The sequence below is a fragment of the Sorex fumeus genome, unplaced genomic scaffold (genome assembly GCF_029834395.1).
Source record: "Sorex fumeus unplaced genomic scaffold, SorFum_2.1 ptg000006l, whole genome shotgun sequence".
NCBI classification, from domain to species: domain Eukaryota; kingdom Metazoa; phylum Chordata; class Mammalia; order Eulipotyphla; family Soricidae; genus Sorex; species Sorex fumeus.
Window position 1 is genome coordinate 635058 of NW_026606063.1, and position 24676 is coordinate 659733.

At 51.6% G+C, this 24676-nt stretch overlaps 1 protein-coding gene across 1 annotated transcript; it reads right to left on the bottom strand.

Annotated features, from left to right (window-relative positions):
- Positions 1-926: 926 nt before the first annotated feature.
- Positions 927-23991, bottom strand: LOC130034048 (complement receptor type 1-like). The gene is made up of 19 exons (XM_056125635.1): positions 23955-23991; positions 22421-22603; positions 22272-22352; positions 21787-21883; positions 21334-21419; positions 11979-12377; positions 11312-11488; positions 11129-11231; positions 10264-10349; positions 9687-9914; positions 8808-8907; positions 8156-8241; positions 6695-6922; positions 5815-5914; positions 5163-5248; positions 3712-3939; positions 3205-3381; positions 1524-1709; positions 927-986 (listed from the first exon to the last, which is right to left on the bottom strand). Exons 1-19 carry the CDS (start codon positions 23989-23991, stop codon positions 955-957), a joined length of 2700 nt encoding a protein of 899 aa, XP_055981610.1. The 3' UTR covers positions 927-954.
- Positions 23992-24676: the final 685 nt, after the last annotated feature.

A 24676-nucleotide genomic window follows, 5' to 3' on the forward strand; every position in this document is an offset into this window, starting at 1 on the left:
TTTCAAACTGAAGAGAAGGCTGCCCTTACAAGGGCATGCATGATTTGATTGGTGCTCCCACAATCACTCCTTACTGTAATTTGTAGACATGAGCTGATTTGCCTTCCCAATCAGAGGACCTTATAGAAAGAGCTCCCATCACCAGAAAAACTAAGCGGTGGGGATATGCACTGTATACTTTAAAAAAAAAAGCAACCCCCCCCAAAAAAAAACAAAAACAGCAGCTCCGTAGAGGGGGCATTTTCTGTCCCTTGCCCACCCATGCTGCCGTTGCTGTTGATACTGTCCCTGGGGCAGAGAAAAGAAGTGGAGAGCAGCAAGTGGCAAATGGAGAACAGAGTGGCTGAAGGGGGAGGAGGAGAAATAAAGCCCTGTAGCAGTTGAGTGGTTATCTCGGATAAAGAGGTCACTGTTTCTGCCACTACTGTCACCCATAGACGCCTACGTGAGCTACAGAGTGAAAGCGTAACAAATCTTGCGGTGGTCAACATGCTGGTCTTCACACAGCGTGGTCTTAACAAGCCTAACACAAGCATGGTCTTAACACGAGCTGGTCTTAGCAAAAGCACCACAAAGATCCAGAGCAGGTTGTCCCCTGCTGTGAGGATCTAATCATTTAGATCAGACAGAAGTGAACGACCACCCCTTAGTGCTGGCTTATCCATTTCAATCTGTAGCAGTGACAAGAAAATCACAACATTCTGCAGGGCAATATATGTGACTATGTTATAGAGAGTCGGTGAGACTGAGACTTCTGAACCTCAGCTGAGTGCTTGTATGTGGAAAGCCAGGGACCCAGGGCTGTGTGGGGGCAGCTCTGAGTACCCCTTGGCCTGTCCCCCGCCCCATTTGGCCTGACATCCTCTTTCTCCCTAGGGCATCAGCAAGGTCGGAGTTCAGTCCCTTACCGGTCAGCCTGCCTGGTCCTCACCCTGGAGGAAGCTGGAAAGTTCCTCACTTACCTGCCAGGGCAGCGGGCCAGACACCTGAAGGCGAGAGAGGATCTGGGTTAGGCACGTGCCTCCATGTTGAAGCTGGGTCCCTCACACACCACCATCTACTTGCAACCCTGGTTTCAAGTTCCTGACAGAAGACCTTGGCTTTACTCTCACACTCTCATTAGACCTGTGGATCCTCTGAGCCTACACTTGTCTTTTAACTTACCAGCTTGTAATAACTCTGGTGCTGCAATATGGTGGGAAATTATTGCCCCACTCGTCTAACCTGGGATGTTAGGGTCGCTCCCCACCCAGTTTGTCATCTCTGTGTCAGAGCTGCAGGGAGTCTGGAACAGGGCTGGATGTGCGCTCGCTCTCACGCCACCAACCACAGTCCTCCCAGGAGCGTGTGGATTGGGAATTAGGGACAGAGGTGTCTGGCTCTCCCTGCCGAAGGTTCTGGGAGAGGGCTGGGAGTGGGCATCCTACTCTCTGTATGCCACGCACCTCCCACCATGGTCCCAGCATGCAGTGGGTGAAGTGGCGCAGTGAAGGGGCAGAACTCTTCCTTGCACCTGTGCTTACCAGTCATGCACACGGCCAGAGAGGGGGCCCAGGTGCCATTCGCCTGGCACTGGCTCCAAGGACTACCTTCCAGAGTGTGCCCAAAATCACACTGCATGGTCACATTGTCCCCATAGCGGTAGACTGTCTGTGCTGTGGACTCCTTCCAGATTCCATTCACCAAGTGTGGGCGGTGACAAAATACCTCTGAAATGAAACAAACAGGAAGTGGACATGACTGTTCCCTAGGAGTGAAACACTGGTCTGGAGAGAGCTGCCTTGCACAGAGCACTCGTGGGCCTGTTTCAAGGAGAGCTGCAAATACCCCTCAGTATCAGCATCAGAGGCTTCACCACCCCTGCCTCCCTCTCAGGAGAGAAACGCAACAACCATCCATTCCAGGCGTCCTAAGTGGTGGACTTCTAATTCTGCATGGAATGTTGGGGACAGGTTGGAAGTTCAGGCATAAACTCTTGTAAGTGATAGGCACCTCAGGTGACTCTTTGGGTGCTCCACATAGGAGCGTGTCTTGTCCTGAGAATAAAGGCACATTTTTGGTTAATTTCAACACAGAGCCAAGATGTCTGTGAATCACAATTCTGAGTATGAAGATGATCTTTTCACCTCGCTCACCCTTTGTTTTGCCTTCCTCCTCTGCTGAACCCTTAATTCTGAGTGCTTTTCCTACTGCTTTTCTGCGATAATAGGCCCCACATGGGTGTGTGTCACTTTTTAAGAACCGATATGATAAATGGTATTAAAGTTTATGACCTGTGTTCTCCTGACAGTCTGTTCTGATGGTTCATTAAGAGGAGACTTCAAGGGAGCAGGATGTGGTGGAACATGTCTTGCACCACTAGCTTTTCTCTGGAACCATCCAGGAGGGCCAGCTCAGGCATCTGGGGCTGGGGCCTCTGAGGATGGAGGCATATTCCCAAAATGCATGGCAGGAGAGCTGACTCTGGGGCCAGTGGGACATCTCTTAGCCTCAAGTCGGTCCCAGGGTTGAAAGGCATACTTGAGGAGTGGGGTGAGGGTCTTGGAAACACAGTCCAGGGGACATACTGGTCTTCACACCTGACACCTCCTTCTTTGCCTCGGCCAGAAAGGACGAAGAGAAAACAAGCGCCTGCTTGGGCCAAACCCCCAAAACAGGTGGTGAAGGGTTGGGGTGGGTGTGGCAGTTCATAGCCCTGTGTTCATGGCAGGGTCCTTTGCACCCTGGGTTAGCAGATGGGCAGCAGAGTCACTGCCCAGCCCCTTCCAGAGATGAGTTTATATGAGCTGAGGGCCTGGTGCACTTCCAGAAAGGCGTGCTGAGCCAGCCGTGTGGTGCAGCTCACAGAGTCCATGAGGACTTTGAGGACAGAAGTGAGGAGTGACTTAGGGCTTGTTCTGGAAGGAGAGGACCTGCCTTATGGCCTCTAGCCCTGGACCCCTCCATCTCCCCCAGGGAGACCTTGTTCCACAGTGGGGATGCAACTACCTGGGACCCCCACAGGGTGCCTCCTGGTCCACATTCTAGGAGTGCCACCCTGAGCTCCTTCAGAACTAGGGGTTGTGTTCCTGAAGCTCTTGCTGCCCACTGGAGCTCCCAGACAACTGGATGGGGGTTCCTGGCAGCTGCCTCCCCTCAGTTTTGGATGCTGGGTGCCCTGACTCTCTATTCTACCCTCTCAGCATCTTATCCTCATCCCAGTACCTCTGCAGGCATGGTTGGTGGTACTCCAGGTGCCCAGGTGGGTGCAATACACGAAGGTCATGCCAACAGGAACATAGCCAGGGTCACAGGAATAGTTGATGGACATCCCGGGATGGTATGGAGACGTATGTCCTCCTATGAGCTGTCCGTGGAGGATCTTGGGCGGGTGTGGGCATGCTAAGAACAAGTTCCCCAAACCCAGAGAGGATATTCAAAGGAGGGCAGCCAGGAAGGACATCAAACTGGGATCACATGAGTCCCTGAGGTCGCTGACCTGGGATCATATCAGTCCCGGTGGCCACTGACCTCAGGTCACATCATTCCCAGGGATACCAGTCCCTGGGGTCACCAATCTGGGGTCATCAATCTGGGTGGGGGCACTGATCTGGGGTCATAGTTCTGGAGACACTGACCTAAGGTCATATCAGTCTCAGGGGCACTGACCTGGGGTCACATCAATTCTGGGGGGAACTGGTCTGGAGTCACATCAGTCCCAGGGGCACTCACCTGGGGTCCCAACAGTCTCACAGCGGGGTTCAGGGCCGCTCCACACTCCTTGCCCCTGGCTGTCACTGCCACAGCGGATGGTGCTCTCCCCAATGAGGTTGAAGGTCATGTGTGGGTCTGGGTGGGGGTCGCAGGCATAGGTCACTTCTTCCCCGTAGGGAATGCTTGCCAGAGACTCCCTGGAATGACTCCCATTGCGGATCGGCTTGGGTGGTGTACAGAAAATTTCTGGGAAGAAAATGAGCACTTTATGCTTCTATCTCAAGGGACCACGATATTCTGGGGTTCTGGAAATTGCCATTTGACCCCCAATCCTGACCCCACACTGTTTTTTTTTTCATTTTGGGTCACACCCGGCAATGCACAGGGGTTACTCCTGGCTCATGCACTCATGAATTACTCCTGGCAGTGCTCGGGGGACCATATGGGAGGCTGAGAATCGAACCCGGTTTGGCAACGTGCAAGGCAAACACCCTGCTCACTGTGCTACCGCTCCAGTCCCCGGCCTCACACTCTTGTGACTGCACAGAGAGGCTTAGTTTTGTCATTCAGACTAACTTTTCATGTGTGTGTGTGTGTGTGTGTGTGTGTGTGTGTGTGTGTGTGTCAGAGCATGGAAAAGGTAAGAACAAGTAAGGAAGTCCAGAAGAAGCAACAAGAAGTAGAGGTCAGGATGCTCTGAGCCGATAGGCATGTCTCAGCCGAGTGCTGAGCCTGGGGCTGGGCCTGGGGATCAAGCCCGGGGGTCTGAACCTAGGGGTCTGAGTCGTGGGAGTTGGGTCTGGGAGTCCGAGTCTAGAGCGCTGGGTCTGGGTGGTCTGCGTCTGGGAGTCTGAGTCTGGGGGCCGTAGCACGGAGGCCTGAGCTTGGGGGTCTGAGTGTGGGGTGCTGTGTGCTGCCTGACACTCATAGTTCACTGAGTTTCGGGGTCATTGCAATATGCTACTGAGGATATGGAGGGGCTGAGCAGGAGAAGCACCCAGAGCTGAGAGCGCACCTGTGTGACAGGATCAGGAGCCCGTGGCCGCAGAGCAGGCGAATGGGGGTGCGGGATGTGGGCAGGACTCAGACCCCCAGATCTTGGGGTTCTAACTGAGTGCCACACATCAGACTGCAGAATCCCAGAGCTTGAGGGAGTGTGAGAAATCACGATCCCCTTGTGCCAGGCCAGCCGGCATCAGGAGGAAGCCTGATCCCTACTCGGCCTGTCTGTGCTGGGGTGTTAATGAGGCACCCGAGACGCTGGCACTTTTATTCCTCCCTGTCACTGGATTTACACTGGGAGGGTTTCCCGGAGTAGGTGTGGGTCGGATGGTACACCTGGGGTCCAACCACGGGCTCCAATGAACGCCCACCCCCCCAAAACAGAAGAACCAGTAGAGCAACGTGAGGAGGAGGAGGACCTTCGAGTCAGGATGACACCGGTGCTTGGGGATGCCGGCTAGACTCACCCTCACAAACCGGTGCCTCTTTGTCCCAAGTGACACTCTGACCCGACAGGATGCAGGTGGCAGATGGGGAACCAGTGAGGCGATACCTGGAGGCCAAGAATGGGATCGGCACACTCAGAAGCCAGAACAATCCCTACTGCACTCGAGATCTCCGGTGGGTGCAAGACATCCTTCTCTTGCAAACCCAACTGGGACATCAATATGCACTCAGGGCATTGGAGCCCCAAGCAGGTCCCAGGCAGGGCTGCATGGCGCTGACCCCTGGGAAGAGGCTGCATGGAGTGGGGCTCTAGCCTGGGGCCTGGAAGGCAGGGGTTGCCCTGGTGAGCTGTGGGGGATCATGGTGCCTAACCAGGAGCCGAGCAACAGAATAGCGCTTCCTCCTGCATCACACACGGGGCCAGAAAGAGTCAGCTTGGCCACACCCCTGGGACATTCCCTCGTTTATTCCTTCACTGTGTAGCCCCGCCAAGGCAGTGGGGATTGTGTATCCGTCTTTGCAGAGCTGGTCACTGTCTGATGCTCAGCCTGCCGACCCTCTAAGGCAGGCAATGCCAGGGAGAAACTGTGGGACCAACTGGGACCTAGGTGCAGCCTGCCAGGTGCTGGGCAGTCCCCTCTGGCTCTGAGGCAGCTTCCGGAAACGACTCACCCTTCATCACAGGAGTAGTGAACCGCTGATCCAACCTGGGTGTCTGGCTGTGTCAGCACCCTGCCGTTGAGGGGTGCTGGGGGCACTGTGCAAGACTGTCCTGAAAAGGAAGCAGAGTGAGGCGGCATAGATGCCCTCGCCATTGGGTCACACAGGCAGCCGCCTTCTGAGCAGTCATTTCTGTGGTCACCCGGAGCTACCACTGGAGGAGCCCCCGAGACTGATGAGCAACTCTGAGGCAGTGCAGAGGAAGGGTGGCCCTGCCTGTCTCCCGGGGCCGTGCCACCTCCCCAAGACCCCCTCCTACTCAATGGCGGTCAGAGCACTCTGTTCAGCCACTCGTGATCTTTGGTGGGTGCAAGACCTCCTTCTCTTGCAAACCTCACTGGGACATCAATACCCACAAAGCTCAGTGATCATCAGAATGTAGAGGGACTCATACAAGCTCCACCCACTGAACACCCTTGGGAATGATGCAGATGACTCGCCATCAGATGTGAACAGTCAGATGTCAGAGCCGCTGTGGACACCGGCGTTTTTTTTTTTTTTTGCGGGGGGGTAGATGCAAGGACCCTCTGGCATGGTATTTCCAGTGGATTAACCACTGGGAGAGATGTTCTGGGCAGTAGAGCAGACCAGGTATTCCTAGCAAGGTGATAGAAAATTCACTGCCAGAGTACCCTGGGTGGTATTGTTACCCTGGAGTACCCTGGGTGGCATTGGTGCTTCAGAGTACCCAGTTGGCATCAGTACTTCAGAGAACCCTGGGGGGTACCAGGGCTCCAGACTACCTGGAAGTATCAGTATTCTGGGTATACTCAGACTCCCTTGACTAGTCTGGTACTCTGGCACGGGGTCACATCAGTCTCAGGGCACTGACCTTGGGTCTCAGCGGTCTCACAGCGGGGTTCAGGGCCGCTCCACACCCCCTGCCCCTGACTGTCACTGCCACAGCGGATGGTGCTCTCCCCAATGAGTTTGAAGGTCTTGTGTGGGTCTGGGTGGGGGTCGCAGGCATAGGTCACTTCTTCCCCGTAGGGAACGCTTCCCAGAGACTCCCTGGAGTGGCTCCCGTTGCGGATCGGCTTGGGTGGTGTACAGAAAATTTCTGGGGAGAAAATGAGCACTTTTTGCTTCTATCTCAAGGGACCACGATATTCTGGGGTTCTGGGAGTTGCCATTTGACCCCTAATTCTGACCCCACACTGTTTTGCTTTTTTGCATTTTGGGTCACACCCGGCGACGCACAGGGTTACTCCTAGCTCATGCACTCAGGAATTACTCCTGGTGGTGCTTGGGGGACCATATGGGATGCTGGGAATTGAACCTGGATTGGCCACATGCAAGGCAAACACCCTACTCGCTGTGCTACTGCTCCAGTCCCCGGCCTCACACTCTTGTGACTGCACAGAGAGGCTTTTAGTTTTGTCATTCAGACTAACTTTTCATGTGTGTGTGTGTGCGTGTGTGCGTGCATGTGTGTGTGTGTGTGTGTGTGTGTCAGAGCATGGAAAAGTTAAGAACAAGTAAGGAAGTCCAGCAGAAGCAACAGTAGAGGTCAGGACCCTATGAGACGATAGGCATGTCTCAGCCGAGTGCTGAGCCTGGGGCTGGGCCTGGGGATCAAGCTCGGGGGTCTGAACCTAGGGGTCTGAGTCGTGGGAGTTGGGTCTGGGAGTCCGAGTCTAGAGCGCTGGGTCTGGGTGGTCTGTGTCTGGGAGTCTGAGTCTGGGGGCCGTAGCACGGAGGCCTGAGCTTGGGGGTCTGAGTGTGGGGTGCTGTGTGCTGCCTGACACTCATAGTTCACTGAGTTTCGGGGTCATTGCAATATGCTACTGAGGATATGGAGGGGCTGAGCAGGAGAAGCACCCAGAGCTGAGAGCGCACCTGTGTGACAGGATCAGGAGCCCGTGGCCGCAGAGCAGGCGAATGGGGGTGCGGGATGTGGGCAGGACTCAGACCCCCAGATCTTGGGGTTCTAACTGAGTGCCACACATCAGACTGCAGAATCCCAGAGCTTGAGGGAGTGTGAGAAATCACGATCCCCTTGTGCCAGGCCAGCCGGCATCAGGAGGAAGCCTGATCCCTACTCGGCCTGTCTGTGCTGGGGTGTTAATGAGGCACCCGAGACGCTGGCACTTTTATTCCTCCCTGTCACTGGATTTACACTGGGAGGGTTTCCCGGAGTAGGTGTGGGTCGGATGGTACACCTGGGGTCCAACCACGGGCTCCAATGAACGCCCACCCCCCCAAAACAGAAGAACCAGTAGAGCAACGTGAGGAGGAGGAGGACCTTCGAGTCAGGATGACACCGGTGCTTGGGGATGCCGGCTAGACTCACCCTCACAAACCGGTGCCTCTTTGTCCCAAGTGACACTCTGACCCGACAGGATGCAGGTGGCAGATGGGGAACCAGTGAGGCGATACCTGGAGGCCAAGAATGGGATCGGCACACTCAGAAGCCAGAACAATCCCTACTGCACTCGAGATCTCCGGTGGGTGCAAGACATCCTTCTCTTGCAAACCCAACTGGGACATCAATATGCACTCAGGGCATTGGAGCCCCAAGCAGGTCCCAGGCAGGGCTGCGTGGCGCTGACCCCTGGGAAGAGGCTGCATGGAGTGGGGCTCTAGCCTGGGGCCTGGAAGGCAGGGGTTGCCCTGGTGAGCTGTGGGGGATCATGGTGCCTAACCAGGAGCCGAGCAACAGAATAGCGCTTCCTCCTGCATCACACACGGGGCCAGAAAGAGTCAGCTTGGCCACACCCCTGGGACATTCCCTCGTTTATTCCTTCACTGTGTAGCCCCGCCAAGGCAGTGGGGATTGTGTATCCGTCTTTGCAGAGCTGGTCACTGTCTGATGCTCAGCCTGCTGACCCTCTAAGGCAGGCAATGCCAGGGAGAAACTGTGGGACCAACTGGGACCTAGGTGCAGCCTGCCAGGTGCTGGGCAGTCCCCTCTGGCTCTGAGGCAGCTTCCGGAAACGACTCACCCTTCATCACAGGAGTAGTGAACCGCTGATCCAACCTGGGTGTCTGGCTGTGTCAGCACCCTGCCGTTGAGGGGTGCTGGGGGCACTGTGCAAGACTGTCCTGAAAAGGAAGCAGAGTGAGGCGGCATAGATGCCCTCGCCATTGGGTCACACAGGCAGCCGCCTTCTGAGCAGTCATTTCTGTGGTCACCCGGAGCTACCACTGGAGGAGCCCCCGAGACTGATGAGCAACTCTGAGGCAGTGCAGAGGAAGGGTGGCCCTGCCTGTCTCCCGGGGCCGTGCCACCTCCCCAAGACCCCCTCCTACTCAATGGCGGTCAGAGCACTCTGTTCAGCCACTCGTGATCTTTGGTGGGTGCAAGACTTCCTTCTCTTGCAAACCTCACTGGAACATCAATACCCACAAAGCTCAGTGATCATCAGAATGTAGAGGGACTCATACAAGCTCCACCCACTGAACACCCTTGGGAATGATGCAGATGACTCGCCATCAGATGTGAGCAGTCAGATGTCAGAGCCGCTGTGGACACCGGCGTTTTTTTTTTTTTTGCGGGGGGGTAGATGCAAGGACCCTCTGGCATGGTATTTCCAGTGGATTAACCACTGGGAGAGATGTTCTGGGCAGTAGAGCAGACCAGGTATTCCTAGCAAGGTGATAGAAAATTCACTGCCAGAGTACCCTGGGTGGTATTGTTACCCTGGAGTACCCTGGGTGGCATTGGTGCTTCAGAGTACCCAGTTGGCATCAGTACTTCAGAGAACCCTGGGGGGTACCAGGGCTCCAGACTACCTGGAAGTATCAGTATTCTGGGTATACTCAGACTCCCTTGACTAGTCTGGTACTCTGGCACGGGGTCACATCAGTCTCAGGGCACTGACCTTGGGTCTCAGCGGTCTCACAGCGGGGTTCAGGGCCGCTCCACACCCCCTGCCCCTGACTGTCACTGCCACAGCGGATGGTGCTCTCCCCAATGAGTTTGAAGGTCTTGTGTGGGTCTGGGTGGGGGTCGCAGGCATAGGTCACCTCTTCCCCATAGGGAACGCTTGCCAGAGACTCCCTGGAGTGGCTCCCATTGCGGATCGGCTTGGGTGGTCTACAGAAGATTTCTGATGGAACACAAGGTAGAAAGCATCATTGCAAGACTGGGCTGGCCACAGGGGCTGGGAGGAGAGGCACATCGTGTGCATGGACAGGAACAGGGGAGAGGATGGCGCCAGAGGGTCTGTCTCTCTGAGAGGGAGCAGGAGTGTCGACACCAGGCCAGGCTAAAAATTTGCCCTTCTCAGGAGGCTGTTTTGGGTTCCAGGCACATAAAAGAGCTCCTGGAGATAGCTGGGGACCCCACCAGACTGCTCTGGGTACTTTCCTCAAGAAACCACCCAATGCAGTGCCATTAGAACCGAAGAGAAGCAGAAGCAGGTGTCCAGCTGCTCTGGGACGCCTGGCAGCACTCACGCTCACACTCAGGGGTTCTTCCGTTCCACAGGCTCTGGCCTCCTACCAGGACGCAGTGACGGGCCGAGCTGCCTTTCAGGCGGAATCTGGGAACAGGGCACGGCGAGTGAGGACCCCCCACCCCATCTTCCTACCTGCTGGACCCTGCCCTCTGCCTTTCGACCCAAGGGTGGTGTTCAGCTCACTCGCTTTGACCGCTGAGAGAGGCACTGAGTGCCAAGCCCCTGGGAAGACTTTGATGGGACAGGAACCGGGAGACACTTCTGTGTTCCCCGTCCCCCTCCCCCCAGCCATTAGATCTGGAGAGAAGAAGGAATCTAGTCCCACAGGCTCCTGTCCCACAGGCCTCTGGGTCTTGCTCTCAGGAGGAGTCAGCCCTAGGCAGGCTGCATGCCAGGGAGCACCAGGAAGCCAGAGGGAGGTTCCTGCAGACCCTGGTGGGAAGTTCCTGAAGGGAATGTGTGGCCTGGGGCAGTGCAGAGAGAACCCAACTGTCCAGGGAAGGGTGGGGTCTTCTCAAAGCAGCAATGTCCCTGGGCCTCTGTAGGTGCTGTGGTTCCCCGCACAGTCCCAGGCCCGAGCCACCATACCAGAACTCCCCAAGACAGCCAGCCCTGCCCGGCCCCTGGGCCTCTTGCACTCCAAGTCTTCGTCCATGACCTTCCTTCACTGCTAACTTCTGCATCAGCTTCTTCGCGTGTCCGTCCCTTCCTCTGAGCCACCACATCTCTGCTCAGCGTCTGCTGGTCGTCCCCTTTGCACATTTGCCTCTTTCCTGCTTCTGCCCATTCTCAGGATACAATGGACCCCCACCCCACCCCCGCCCCGCCCCCAGCCCTACGTCATTCTCGCAGAGTGCACTCACCCCTCATCACACTCGAAGGAGACCATGGCTCCGGGCAGGAGGCTGAGCGGAAGGAGCACCTTGCCGTGGCGAGGCCGGTCCAGGAAGGCAGCACACGGTCTCCCTGCGGAAGGGCATCCATAGGAGCAAGTCTGGCAGACGGGCACCGGGCAGGGAGGCAGGGCTGATCATGAGCTGGGGTACCTGTGCATCGGGGAGGCGTTGGGCTCCAAGCCCCCTGGGGCGTGCAGTGCAGAGTCGCATCCCCGTCCAGCTGGTAGCCGGGCTCGCAAGTGTAGGACAGTTGGGCCCCAGGAGGGAAATCCTTCTGCTGGGCTGCTGTGTGCCAGCCATGCAGGATCTCTGGGGGTGGCTGGCACCCTGTGAGGGGCAGGAAACTGGGTCACTGTGTCTGCCCTGAGTGGCTGCAGGGTCAGAGAGACCATGGAGGAGAAGTGAGGCTCCAGCACTGTGGGGATCGATGGGGGTCCCAGCTGGGGAAGTGGATGGTTCCACGCAGTCAGAAATGGCATGTGACTGAAGCATGACTCTCTGTATGGGCTCCCCACTCTTGTGTCCACAAGGGCGGCCCAGGCTCGCCTCAGTTTCCCTAGGCACAGGCCGCCTGGGCTTGCTCTACTGTGCAGACCCTGTCTCTGTCCCATGGAAGGACGTCCACCTCTAAGAGGTGTGTGACAGTGTGTGTTGCCCACCCTTCCTGGTGGGCAGGGGCTGCCACGGGGCCGGGGAGGGGCGGGAACCAGCGTGCAGGAGGTTCCCAGGGCCGGAGCCTTCATGCTCACATCCCCCTCTCCTTGGCTTTCTGGTTCCCGCGTGGGCTGCCTAGGACAGATGCGGCCCCAGGACTCACTGCGGGAACAGCTGGGCAATGCTGGCTCCCACTTGTTCTCAGGTCTGCACCGCACGCTTTGGGAGCCCTTCAGTTCAAAGCCAGGCTGGCACCGCAGCTGGACAGAGTCGCCTAAGCGGAACAGGCTTTTGTCCTCAGGGTCCCGGAGTCCGTTCTCGACATCTGGAGGCGTACATGTGCCAGGCTGGATGCACAGAGGGGCAGGCCCGCTCCAGATCCCCACACGATTGTCCTCGCTGGTGCAGTAAATGGACTTGTTCCCTACCAGCTGGAACTGCTCCAGGCGGCCCTTGCCCTTGTTGCATTCATAAGTTACCACGACCCCGTAGAGGAAGTTGCTCATGTAGGGATTAGAGATGCGTCCATTGGCGATGGGTGGGGGGTTCCCGCAGGGAATGGCTGGAAAAGAAGCAGAATCAGAGAAGGTGAGTTAGGACCAGAGAGAGAGGACGGGGAGGGCACCAGTCCCGCAGGTGGTCAACCCAGGTTTGATTCCCAGCACCCCATCAGGTTGTCCAAGTCCTGCCAGGAGTGATCCCTGAGCACAGAGCTAGGAGAAAGTCCTGAGCAGGTGTTGCCCAAAGCCAAATCATTAAAGATGAATAAGAACATCCAGCGAGAACAAGCCTGTGGGTGTGGAAACTTGACACCTTCCACTTTTCCTAGGCAAGTTTTTCTGCTATGGGTGCCACAGCTGTGTTCTGACTCTCCCTCTTTACATGGCCTTGGGGACTCTGAGCTCACCAAGCAAGCTGTGCTCTCTCCATCTCAGTACTCGCCAAGGCTGCAGACACAACTCCCAACAACTCTTCCATTTGACTCGCTAATTTCCATTTTTGTCATTGAGTACAAATTTAAAAATAAATGTAGAAACTTGTGCTAAAATAGAAAGTTTATCTATTTGTTTTTCACTGTTCCCAGCTCCCTCCCCCCCAGCATTGCTCTGGGGGTCCAGGTGCCACTTCCTTTAAGTTGGACTGTCACTATCTGATGCCTGGCGCTGGGCCCAGTGATGCTTGGGGGTGATGCAGCACAGAACACTGACCTCAGGACCCCCTGCTTTGAGCCACCTCCCACCCCCAGTGAAACTGAGCAGAGAAGAGAGCAACATATGGTGGCAGGAAACAGTTTGAGTAGATTTACATACAAATTATAATATTGAGCTGATAATAACCACATGTTAAGCAGATTAAAAATCAAAGGGGTACAAATTAAAGTATAAATTACGCATCTTCATCCAAGAACATACAGAAAGCTAGAATGAATCAAGAGAGAATTTTAAACTTCACATGGAAATCCCTCCAAATGTCTAAGTAATATAGCACTGAAGCACTGTCCTCCCATTGTTCATCAATTTCCACCCCCATAGAAGGAGCTCAACAAATTGTGAGACTTGCTGTTACTGTTTTTTTTTTTTTTTTTGGCATATCAAATACATCATGGGTAGCTTGCCAGGCTTTTGCCATGCAGGCGAGATATTCTCAGTAGCTTTCCGGGCTCTCCGAGAGGGGCGGAGGAATTGAATCCGAGTCAGCCTCGTGCAAGGCAAATGCCCTACCTGCTGTGCTATCGCTCCAGCCCTTAAGTAATATATAGGATGGAAATCTTACCAACCCATTTCCCAAGCCTGTATGGTATAACACGTCACCCCTATGGAAGGAGCTCACAAAAATCCCTGAGATTTGAAGCAGCACTTGGTACAACCCATGAGAACAAAAACAAAACTTCTAGCAGGTCGGCTCCTGGGGCTGGGGGTCATGATGATCAAGCAAGGCCACCCCACACTACCTTCCCAGCAGAGAAACAATCACATAAAGAAGTCCCAGAATAATCACTGACAATGAAAATTAGTAGCGAGGACTTGAGATAGAGGAAGCGCCATCCAGAGAATTAAAATAATTTCATTTATTTGAGGAAAAAATACTCAAAGCATAAACTTTTGGTAAGAACTAGGAGCAATTAAGTCATTCATCCAGGTACCTGCCCGGTGGCAGGGCCCCTTCCCAGGGCTGTGTACCTAACTCGATCCCCTGAGAATGGCCGGTTTTCATCCTTGGTCTGCGGGCGATGGGAATTAAGGCACACCGCGCGAGCCCAAAGCTGAGTCGTTCCAAAACTCTCTGCTCATTTATCCAGGTATCCAGCCGGCGGCAGGGCCCCTTCCCAGAGCCGCAGCCACTAACACAGCCATGAGTTATTCTCCCCCTGCATATCCCATAGGAACCATAAGTTACCCTCTTAGATGGAACTTCCACTAGGTTAGCTTAACCACCAGAAACACATTAGCCAATAATTCATTAAGCCCATATCAATATATTCTGCATCTTAAGCAGAATAGTAACAGTGAGTGTGAAGATCTAAACCACACAGGTCACAATGGTAAAGCAACGCAGAAGCCCACCAAGCTTTCTTATGGAAGAGGCTAGCCCAGAAGTCACCAACAGTAATGTAGTGCTAGACAACCTCTCTGACAAGGAATTTAGAAGGGAGCTACTGAGGATGCTTAAGGAGCTAAAAGAAACAATGGAAAGCAATGCCAATAAAAGACAAGAGGATTTGAAGGTAGAAATGAAGAAAATGCAAATGAAATTACAAACGGAAATGTCAGCCCTGAAAAACCTGGTAGGCGAATTGAAAAACTCAGTAGATGGCCTCAGCAACAGAGTAATAACTGCTGAAGACAGAATCAGTGAGCTCGAAGATGAAGTCCAGAGGCTCTCCAGAAAAGAGCAGAAAATGGAAAAGAGACTCACAATTCAGGAACAGATGGCAAGAGAAGATCGTGATGAAGCCAAAAGGAGTAACATAAGAATTATTGGAGTTCCAGAGGGACACGAAGAAAACCCTGATGAAGAAGAAGCCATCAAAGACATCATTGCTACGACGTTCCCAGAGCTGAAGAAAACATGCGAACACATTCAGGAGGCCCGAAGGGTACCAGCTAGAAGAAATCCGAATAAAAATACCCCAGGACACATCCTGATCAAAATGACCAAAACCTTAGAGACAAAATTCTGAAAGCAGCAAGATCAAAGAAAGAAATTTCCTATAAAGGAGCATCCTTAAGATTCACAGCTGATTTGTCTGATGAAACCCTCATGGCCCAAAAACAGTGGTGGGATATAGTGAAAAACTCAATGAAATAAATGCCTCACCAGAAATACTTTACCCAGTGAGACTCTCATTCATAACAGAAGGAACAACACACAGTTTCACAGACAAACAACAGCTCAGGAATTTCATAAACTCAAATCCATGGTTACAAGAGCAACTAAATGGATTACTTTAAGACAAGACAGGCCCTCAAATACACCAAATTTCAACAGAAAAATGGGACAAAACCCCATAGCAATAATCTTTCTCAACGTCAATAGGCTAAACACACCAATTAAAAGACACAGAGTGGCAGGATGGATTGGAAAATTGAACCCAACATTCTGCTGCCTCCAAGAAACACATCTCAATAGTCAAAGCAAACACAGGTTCAGAATCAAAGGCTGGAAAACAATCCTACAGGCAAACAACTCCCATAAAAAAGCTGGGGTAGCCATCCTAGTATCTGACCACATTGATTTCAGACTGAAGAAGTTCACAAGAGACAGTGAAGGCCATTTCTTATTGATCAAGGGATCTGTACAACAGGAAGAACTTACAATACTAAATGTATATGCACCTAATGAGGGGCCAGCAAAGGACTTAAAACAACTGCTAATCGACTTAGAGAAAGACATCGATAGCAACACAATACTAGTGGGAGACCTCAACACCGCTTTATCAACTCTTGATAGATCAACCAGACTCAAGCTTAGCGAGGACATACTTCATATGAGGGAAAAAATGGAACAAAGGGACTTAGTCAATATATACAGGACACTTCATCCTCAAAAAGCTGAATATACATTCTTCTCAAGCGTGCATGGAACATTCTCCAAGATAGACCACATGCTGAGCCACAAAACGTACCTCCATAAAATTAAGAAGCTAGAGATTGTATCAACAATCCTCTCAGACCACACTACACTGAAATTGTAAGTAAATCACACACAAACAGAAAACTAAATCAAACACCTGGAAATTTAACAGTTCACTATTGGAGAACGAGTGGCTTAGAAAGGAAATCAAAGAGGAAATTAAAAGATTCCTGGAAACGAATGAAAATGAGAACACCAGTTACCAAAACTTATGGGACACAGCAAAAGCTGTGTTAAGAGGAAAATTTATAGCTCTACAAGCCTTGTTCAGGAAGGAGGGGTGAGCCCACATAAGGAACATAACCTCACAGCTTAAAAGCTTGGAGAATGACCAACAAAAGGAGCCCAATCCAAATAGGAGGAAGGAAATAATAAAACTCAGAGCAGAGATTAACGAGATGGAAACCCAAAAAACAATCCGAAAGATAAATGAAACCAAGAACTGGTTCTTGAGAAAATAAACAAGATCGATAAGCCTCTAGCAAAACTCACAAAGAAAGGGAGAAAGAAAACCTTAATAAACCTAATCAGAAATGAAAAGGAGGTCATTACAACAGAAACTACAGAAATTCAAAGGATTCTCAGGGAGTACTTTGAGAAGCTTTATGCCATGGAACACAAAACCTCGAGGAAATGGATAAATTCCTAGATTCCTATAGCCTCCCAAGGCTGAACCAAGAAGACCTGGAATGCCTGAACAGACCTATCACCATCAAGGAAATTGAAACGGTAATAAAAAGTCTCCCCAAGCACAAAAGTCCTGGCCCAGATGAATTCACTAGTGAATTCTTCCAAATCTTTAAAGAGGACTTACTGCCAATCCTCTTTAAGCTTTTCCACGAAATTGAAATATCAAAAACACTTCCGAACAGTTTCTGTGAAGCAAATATCACCCTGATACCAAAAGCAGACAGAGATGCCACAAAGAGAATTACAGGCCGATATCCCTGATGAACACAGATGCAAAGATTCTCAACGAACTATTAGCAAATAGAATCCAACAACTCATCAAAAAGATCATATACCATGACCAAGTTGCATCCTGGGGATGCAAGGATGGTTAAACATTCAGAAATCAATCAACCAACATAATACATCATATAAAAAAGATAAAAGCCATATTATAATATCAATAGATGCAGAAAAAGCATTTGACAAGATCCAGCATCGTTTATGATGAAAACCCATGCCAAAATGGGTATAGAGGGGACTTTCCTCAATAGAGTTAAAGCCATCTACTACAAGTCTACAGCAAACATTATCCTCAATGGGGAAAAACTGAGGGCCTTCCCTCTAAGATCAGGGACAAGACAAGGATGCCCACTCTCTCCACTGCTGTTCAATATAGTACTGGAAGTACTTGCAATAGTGGTTAGGCAAGAAAAAGATATTAAGGGCATTCAGGTAGGAAAGGAAGAAATCAAGCTCTTACTATTTGCAGATGATATGATACTATACTTAGAGAACCCTAAAACCTCTAGCAAGAAACTTTTAGAAACAATAGACTTGTATAGTGAAGTTGCAGGCTATAAAATCAATACCCAAAAGTCCATGACTTTCCTATATGCAAATAGTGAGAAAGAAAAAAGTGACATGAAAAAAACAATCCCGTTCACAATTGTGCCTCAGAAAGTCATGTACCTAGGAATCAGCTTAACTGAGGAAGCAAAGGATCTGTACAAAGGAAACTACAAAATGCTACTTCAGGAAATAAAAGAGGACACGAGGAAATGGAAAGATATCCCCTGCTCATGTATTGGGAGAATTAACATTGTCAAAATGGGAATGAGGGAAAAAATACTTCCCAAAGCATTGTACAAATTCAATGTGATCCCTATAACGATGCCCATGATATTATTCAAAGAAATGGAGCAAACACTCCTGAAATTCATATGGAACAATAAGCCCCATGAATAGCTAAAGCAATTCTTGGGGAAAAGAAAATGGGAAGAATCAACTTCCCTAACTTCAAACTCTACTACAAAACAGTAATAATTAAAACAGCATGGTACTGGAACAAAGACAGAGCTACAGACCAATGGAACAGGGTGGAATATACTGACATCTCCCCCCCACAAACATATGATCATCTAATCTTTGACAAGGGAGCAAGAAATGTGAAGTGCAGCAAGGAAAGCCTCTTTAACAAATTGTGCTGGCAAAACTGGATGGCTACATGCAAAAAAAATGGGCTCAGATCTCTGCCTAACACCATGTACAAAAGTCAGATCAAAATGGATTAAAGACCTCAACATCAGACCGGAATCCATAAGGTACATTGAAGACAAAGTTGGCAAAACCTTCCATGACATTGAAGCTAACAGTATCTTCAAAGATGTCACGCCACTGGCCAAGCAAGTGAAAACAGAGATAGACAAATGGGACTATCTTAAACTAAGAAGCTTCTGCACCTCAAAAGAAACAGTCACCAAAATACAAAGACAGTCTACAGAATGGGAAAGGACATTCACAGAATACACATCCGACAAGGGGTTGATATCAAGGATATACAAAGTACTGATTGAACTCCACAAGAAGAAAACATCCAAACCCTATCAAAAAATGGGGCGATGAAATGAACAGATAATTTCTCAAAGAAACCCGAATGACAAAAAGGCACATGAGAATATGTTCTACATCATTAATCATCAGGGAGATGAAAATCAAAACCACAATGAGATATCACCTCACACCACAGAGACTGGCCCACATCCAAAAGAACAAAAGCAACCAGTGTTGGCACGGATGTGGTGAGAAAGGGACTCTCCTTCACTGCTGGTGGGAATGCCGACTGGTTCAGCCCTTTTGGAAAACAGTATGGACGATTCTCAAAAATTAGAAATTGAGCTCCCATTTGACTCAGCAATACCACTCCTGGGAATATATTCCAGAGAGGCAAAAAAAGTATAGTTGAAGTGACACCTGCACTTGTTTGTTCATTGCAGCACTGTTTACAATAGCCATAATCTGGAAAAAAAAAACTGAGTGCCCAAGAACAGATGGCTGGTTAAAGAAATTTTGGTACATCTACACAATGGAGTACTATGTAGCTGTTAGAAAGGATAAAGTAATGAAATTTACATACAAGTGGTACTGCACGGAGAGTATCATGTTAAGCGAAATGAGTCAGAAAGAAAGGGACAGACATAGAGAGATTGCATACATCTGGGAAACATAAAGTAACAAAATAGGAGACTAACATCCAAGAATAACCAAGATAAGTACCGGGAGGTTTACTCCATGGCTTGGAGGCCAGCCGCACATGCTAGGGGAAAAGGCAGCTCAGATAGAGAAGGGAGCACTAAATATAGGGAGTTGGGAGGATCCGCCCAGGATGGGAGATGCATGCTGGAAGTAGACTATAGACCCTATAGACCGAACACGATTGCCACTCAATTCCTCTTTTGCAAATCACAGCACCCAAAAGGAGAGAGAGAACAAAAGGGAATGGCCCTGCCACAGGGGTGGGGTGGGATGGGGGGGAGGGGGGAGTGGAAGGGATACTAGGATCATTGGTGGTGGAGAAAGGGCACTGGCGGAGGAATGGGTACTTGGTCATTGTATAACTAAAACCCAAGCACAAAAATTTGTAAGTCTACAACTGTACCTCATGGTGTTTCACTAATAAAAATTAAAAAAAAAAGAACTAGGAGCAATTAAGAAGAAAAATCAGATAAAAATTCTCGTGGTAAAATTCAGTCACGGGAATCAAGATTTGCGTGGGGTCTCCAATGGTGACACAGATGGAGAAGAGCAGCGGGGCTGAGAGCCAGGCCAGGAGATCAGGAAGCAGCACCGAGGCAGGGAAGGAGCCTCCTCCCCTGGGCACCGCGAGGGCGGCGGCGTGAGTCGGAGGAGCCCGGCCAGAGAGGAGCAGAGTGACCGGGGCTGATGTTTGGGCAGACTGTCGGGTCAAGAAGCCACAGGAAGTGAGAGGCACAGACATGAAGGCAGTGCCACCTAGAGACTTCCCAGCCAAATCTGAGAATGGCCCCGTGCTGCCATCCTCGAAGCTGCCAGGAAACAAGGTGTTGGCGTGCAAACAAGTCGTAAAATTGTTTGCAAAATTCATTGTCAGGAAATCGACAATACAAACATGCTTTTGTTTCCATTTTGACTTGCTCTGCAGGCCAGAGGATTGGAGGAAAACTCAGACAGAAAGGGAGCCCAGCTAAGCACGGCTGTTCTGAAAATGCAGCACAATGGTCTGAGAGGCATGTCAGTTGATAGATGCCACAGAAGAAAGGCCACAGTGTTCCATAATGCTGGGCTCTTGTTTGAGATGTGAACTCTGTGGTGATTATTTTGGCCTCCTGGGTGAGCATAAGAAGAAAATCAAGGGGCTGGAGTGATAGCAAGCAGGTAGGGTGCTTGCCTTGCACGCGGCCAATCCGGGTTCGATTCCCAGCATCCCACATGGCCCCGTGAGCACCGCCAGGAGTAATTCTTGAGTGCAGAGCCAGGAGTAACCCCTGAGCATCGCCGGGTGTGACCCAAAAAGCAAAAAAAAAAAAGAAAATCCAGGGATCATAAGGTGAAAAGGTGGCGGTAGAGATACTCAGAAATAACAAAAACACTTGATAACTTAAAAAAATGTGAAACACGAGGGAAAAAGGAATAAAAACATGTAAAACAATCAGAAATGGTTAAGTGAGGCATTATATTAAACCTGATTGTGCCAGATCCTCCAGGAGGTGTCAAGGTCTACAGGACCCTGCTGGCCAGGTGTGCAGATGGCAGAGTCAGCACGGAACAGGTGAAGCGGTGTGCTCACTGCACGCCACGGGCCACGGGTGCTGTCATCAGTCTTCGTCTGCAACCTGCACAGTCTGTCCGCACGTGCTGCTCCCCTCCTGGCTGCACAGCACCCCGGCATCGAGGGCCGTGGTAGGTGTCCTTGGGACCCTCGAGTCGTTTGAGCAGAGCCCTCTCCTCCCCAGAGAGAGCCAGAATGCAGAGCAGTTGGCTCTTCCAAAGAACTTGCCACAGAGAGTGGGGGTCAGTCCCAGAGAGCAAGCTCCAAGGGCACGGCCGATCGCTGGCCTGCTCTGGGGTGCAGAGCACAGGCACCGAGCCCGTGACCCCCAGCCTTGGAGGACAACCCCTCACGCGTCTCTCCACAGAGGCCACCAGAGGGCGCTGCGGAACCCACCCATTTCCAGTCACAGGGCCAGAAAATCAGGCCTGATGCTGCTCTCCACGTGCCCTTGGGAAGCACCTGGCTCAGGGAGCCTCCAGGACGCAGCGAGCAAGACCTCCCAGTGCTCCGAGGACTTGGAAGCTGTCGCGGACCCTCTGGGTACCCTCCTGCCTGGGAGGAGCATGACAGACGTGTTCTGGGGATTGCGGCCCCTCCAAAAAGGCGAGAAAAAGTTTTGACTCACGGTCACAGATAGGGGGGTCCTGGTCCCACATGAGTTTGTTCTCTGAGATCAAGCACATGGCTGAGGACATCCCGATGAGGCGGAATCTGAGCAGAACCCACAACTGTTAGATCCCGAGCTGAGCTTCCCTCGGCCCCCCTGGGCAGCACTCGGCCCCCCTGGGCGACACTCAGCTCCCCTCAGCCACACTCTGCAAGGCAACACTCGGCAACACTCAGCAACCCCCAGCTGGAAGCGCTATTCAAGCGTGGCCCCCGGCTGGGGAGCCCTCCCCATTCCCAGGCAGGGTTTAGTTCCCTCCCTGCCAGCATTATTCAAAGGCTGTTAGAGCCCCGTCAGGTGGTGCCTCTGCTTAGACACCCGTTGCTGACTCTCCTTCCCGGAGGCAGGATGGTTCGGAGGTCAGCGGCTCACTTTGCAGCAGCTGTCCCGACGTGGCGATGGCCCACTCACCCTTCCTCACACTTGTATTTGATGACGGCCCCGAACTCCAAGCTGGAGACCTCCACTCTGCCGTTGAGGACGTCTGGAGGCACCGGGCAGGACTTCTCTGTGGAAACAGCAGCAGCACCGGGAGCTGCTCTCGGCTGTCCTGGCAGCTGTGAGGCCCTAGCGGGGGGCTCGGGAGGAGCCTTTGGGGTTCCAGAACTCTTGTCCCCTTGAGAACGTGGAGGCCATCTCTGGACAGGTGACACTGAGTGCCCCTTCCAGAAAGACTTCCCGTGAGCATCCCTGGCAAGGCCGCTGGACACTTCCTTTTCCTGCCCCTAAAACTGTTCTCTGGATTGGTTGCTGTTCCCCCGGCCAGTGCGGGCGCCGGCCTCCTCCCTGCCTCACTTGCCTCACGCCCGCGCTCTCCTCCCCGCGCCATCTCTGAGTCTCTCCAGGGCCTGTGAGAGCCCCTCGGGGCAGACCCCTCGGCCCTGCCTGGCGCTCACCAGGCCCTTTCTCGGAACGGAGCTGGATGTGGGGTGCGATCACATGCCAGGGCAGGAAGAGGAGCGGGGGTCCCCGGGGAGCTGGGAGGGCCACTCCCAAGGCGGTCTTTGCGCCTTAGAAGTGGGAGAAGTGCTGGGCAGCGACTTACTCCTGCAGACCCCGAGGGGAGGCTGCGTCCAGGCTGAGTCGGGAAGGCAGGAGAGCGAGAAGGTCCTCTTGAAGTACCCGGGGCGGCACTGGTACCGCAGGATGCTCCCCGGCGGGAATGCCTGCAGCTCAGTCTTGTTCAGCAAAAAGGCGAATGACAGTTGCTCCGGGAACGGGCACTGACCTGCGAGGCCCACAGATACGGGCCTGAGGGTCCACCCTGCTGTCCTCAGGCCCACAGACACCCCAGCCTGGACGGCTCCCAGCTTGTTTCGCCAAGGCTGCACTGGTTGCAGAGCTGCTCTCCTGAACGCTCAGCCCGAAGGCCCTCGCTCAAGTGCTCTCAGGGTCCAGGATTCCACAGGCTTGTGTGAAGGGAGTCAGAGTTAGATGTTTCCCCCACGCACAAAATTTGTGAGACTACAACTGTATCTCATGGTGTCTCACTAATAAAATTAAAAAAAAATAATAAAAGCTTACAAATAATTTAAAAAAAAGAGTTAGATGTTCCCCCCCCCCCCCCCAGCTCAGTAGTAGGCTTCAGTTACAGCACAAGAATATCATCTAAGTTCAAACATAGTCAACAAGAAATATCCGTCAGAAGATACATCCTTTTCCTTGAGTTCGCCAAGCAGCTAATATTTTCTTTTTAACTCCTGTTTCCTCTTAATTCTCTACTAATTTATTAAAATCATGGACATCAGACTGAGAGCAATCAAAGTGAGTCCATTTTCTCACTCTTCAGATAACTAATTTTTAATTTGCTGATTTGATTTTATTTTCGTTGTATCTTTATTGATATTTTCTTCATTTACTTGCTGTTCCTTTTTGTTTGGGCCACCTGTCAGTGCCCATGGCTTACTCCTGGCTCTGTGCTCAGGAATCGCTCCTGGTGGGCTCTGGGGACCATATAGGATGCCAGGTATTGGGTCCAGGTTGGCCATTTGCAAGGCAAGTGCCTTTCCTGCCTTGCTACCTCTCTGCTACGGTTCCTTTTTTTGAAGTGGGGAGGCCCACCCAGCAATGGTCAGGGTTACTCCTGGCCCTGTGCTCAGGTATCACTCCTGGGGGGGGCCCAGGGAACAAACCCTCTGTGGTGTCAGAGTTACCCTGGGTCAGCTATGTGCAAGTCAAGAGCCTTAACCCGGCACCATCTCTGTGACCCGGTTAACCCTTTAGAAAAACAAATTTCCTAAGATGGGCTGGAGCAATAGCACAGCAGGTAGGGCGTTTGCCTTACACTCAGCCAACATGGCTGACCCGAGTTCAATTCCTCCGCCCCTCTCGGAGAGCCCGGCAAGCTACCGAGAGTATCTCGCCCGCAGGGCAGAGCCTGGCAAGCTCCCCGTGACATATTTGATATGCCAAACACAGTAACAAGTCTCACAATGTTACTGGGCCCGCTCGAGCAAATCGATGAACAATGGGAGGACCGTGACCGTGACCATGACTAAAAGTTTAAAGTCTCAGCTGTTAGTAGTAAAATGAATCTGAGTTAGTTATTCTGCTCCGAAGCACATATTTTTAGACATCACCTTTCACCGTTTTCGGTTCAAAACACTCAGGCACCATTCTGGACTCGTGTTTTACTGAGAAGTGTTCTTGCATAATTTGAGGGAGTTTCTAGCTGGTGTATGTTTCCCGTCGAATTTTCTTTGAAGTGCAATAGTTCATTGAGGAAATAAAGGGGATTAAGGAGAGAGGTAAGGCATGCGACACGCTTAAAAGAGAACGTGTGCTTCTCCAGAGTGGAGTGGGAGCTCCCCGCACGCAGCCCAGCGTTAGACAGGAGAGCGCACACTTCCGTGAAGAAGAAGCGGCAACAGGTGCTACGCAGCTTGGCGGCACATCTGTGACCTCGTCGGTTCCTGAAGTTGACTAAGCATTGTCCCAATCAAGCGCCTTTACCCCACTGACTCTCAGCTCCAAACCTGGGGTTTATTGTGTCATATATCATATTATTTTAATTTGCCATAACATGTAATAGTTTACAGATATGTTCTATCTTCTAATATACTATATGTAGAACTATATAATTTCACAAATTAATATTAGAAAAAGTTTTATGCCTTATTAGCCTAATAAAGCAATAACCTGCAATTATATAATTATAATTCATAAAGTAATTTATATTATATATTATAGAGCATGGGCTAGAGCGATAGCACAGCGGGTAGGGCGTTCGGCTTACAAGCGGCCAACATGGCCGACCCGAGTTCGATTCCTCCGCCCCTCTCGGAGAGCCCGGCAAGCTACC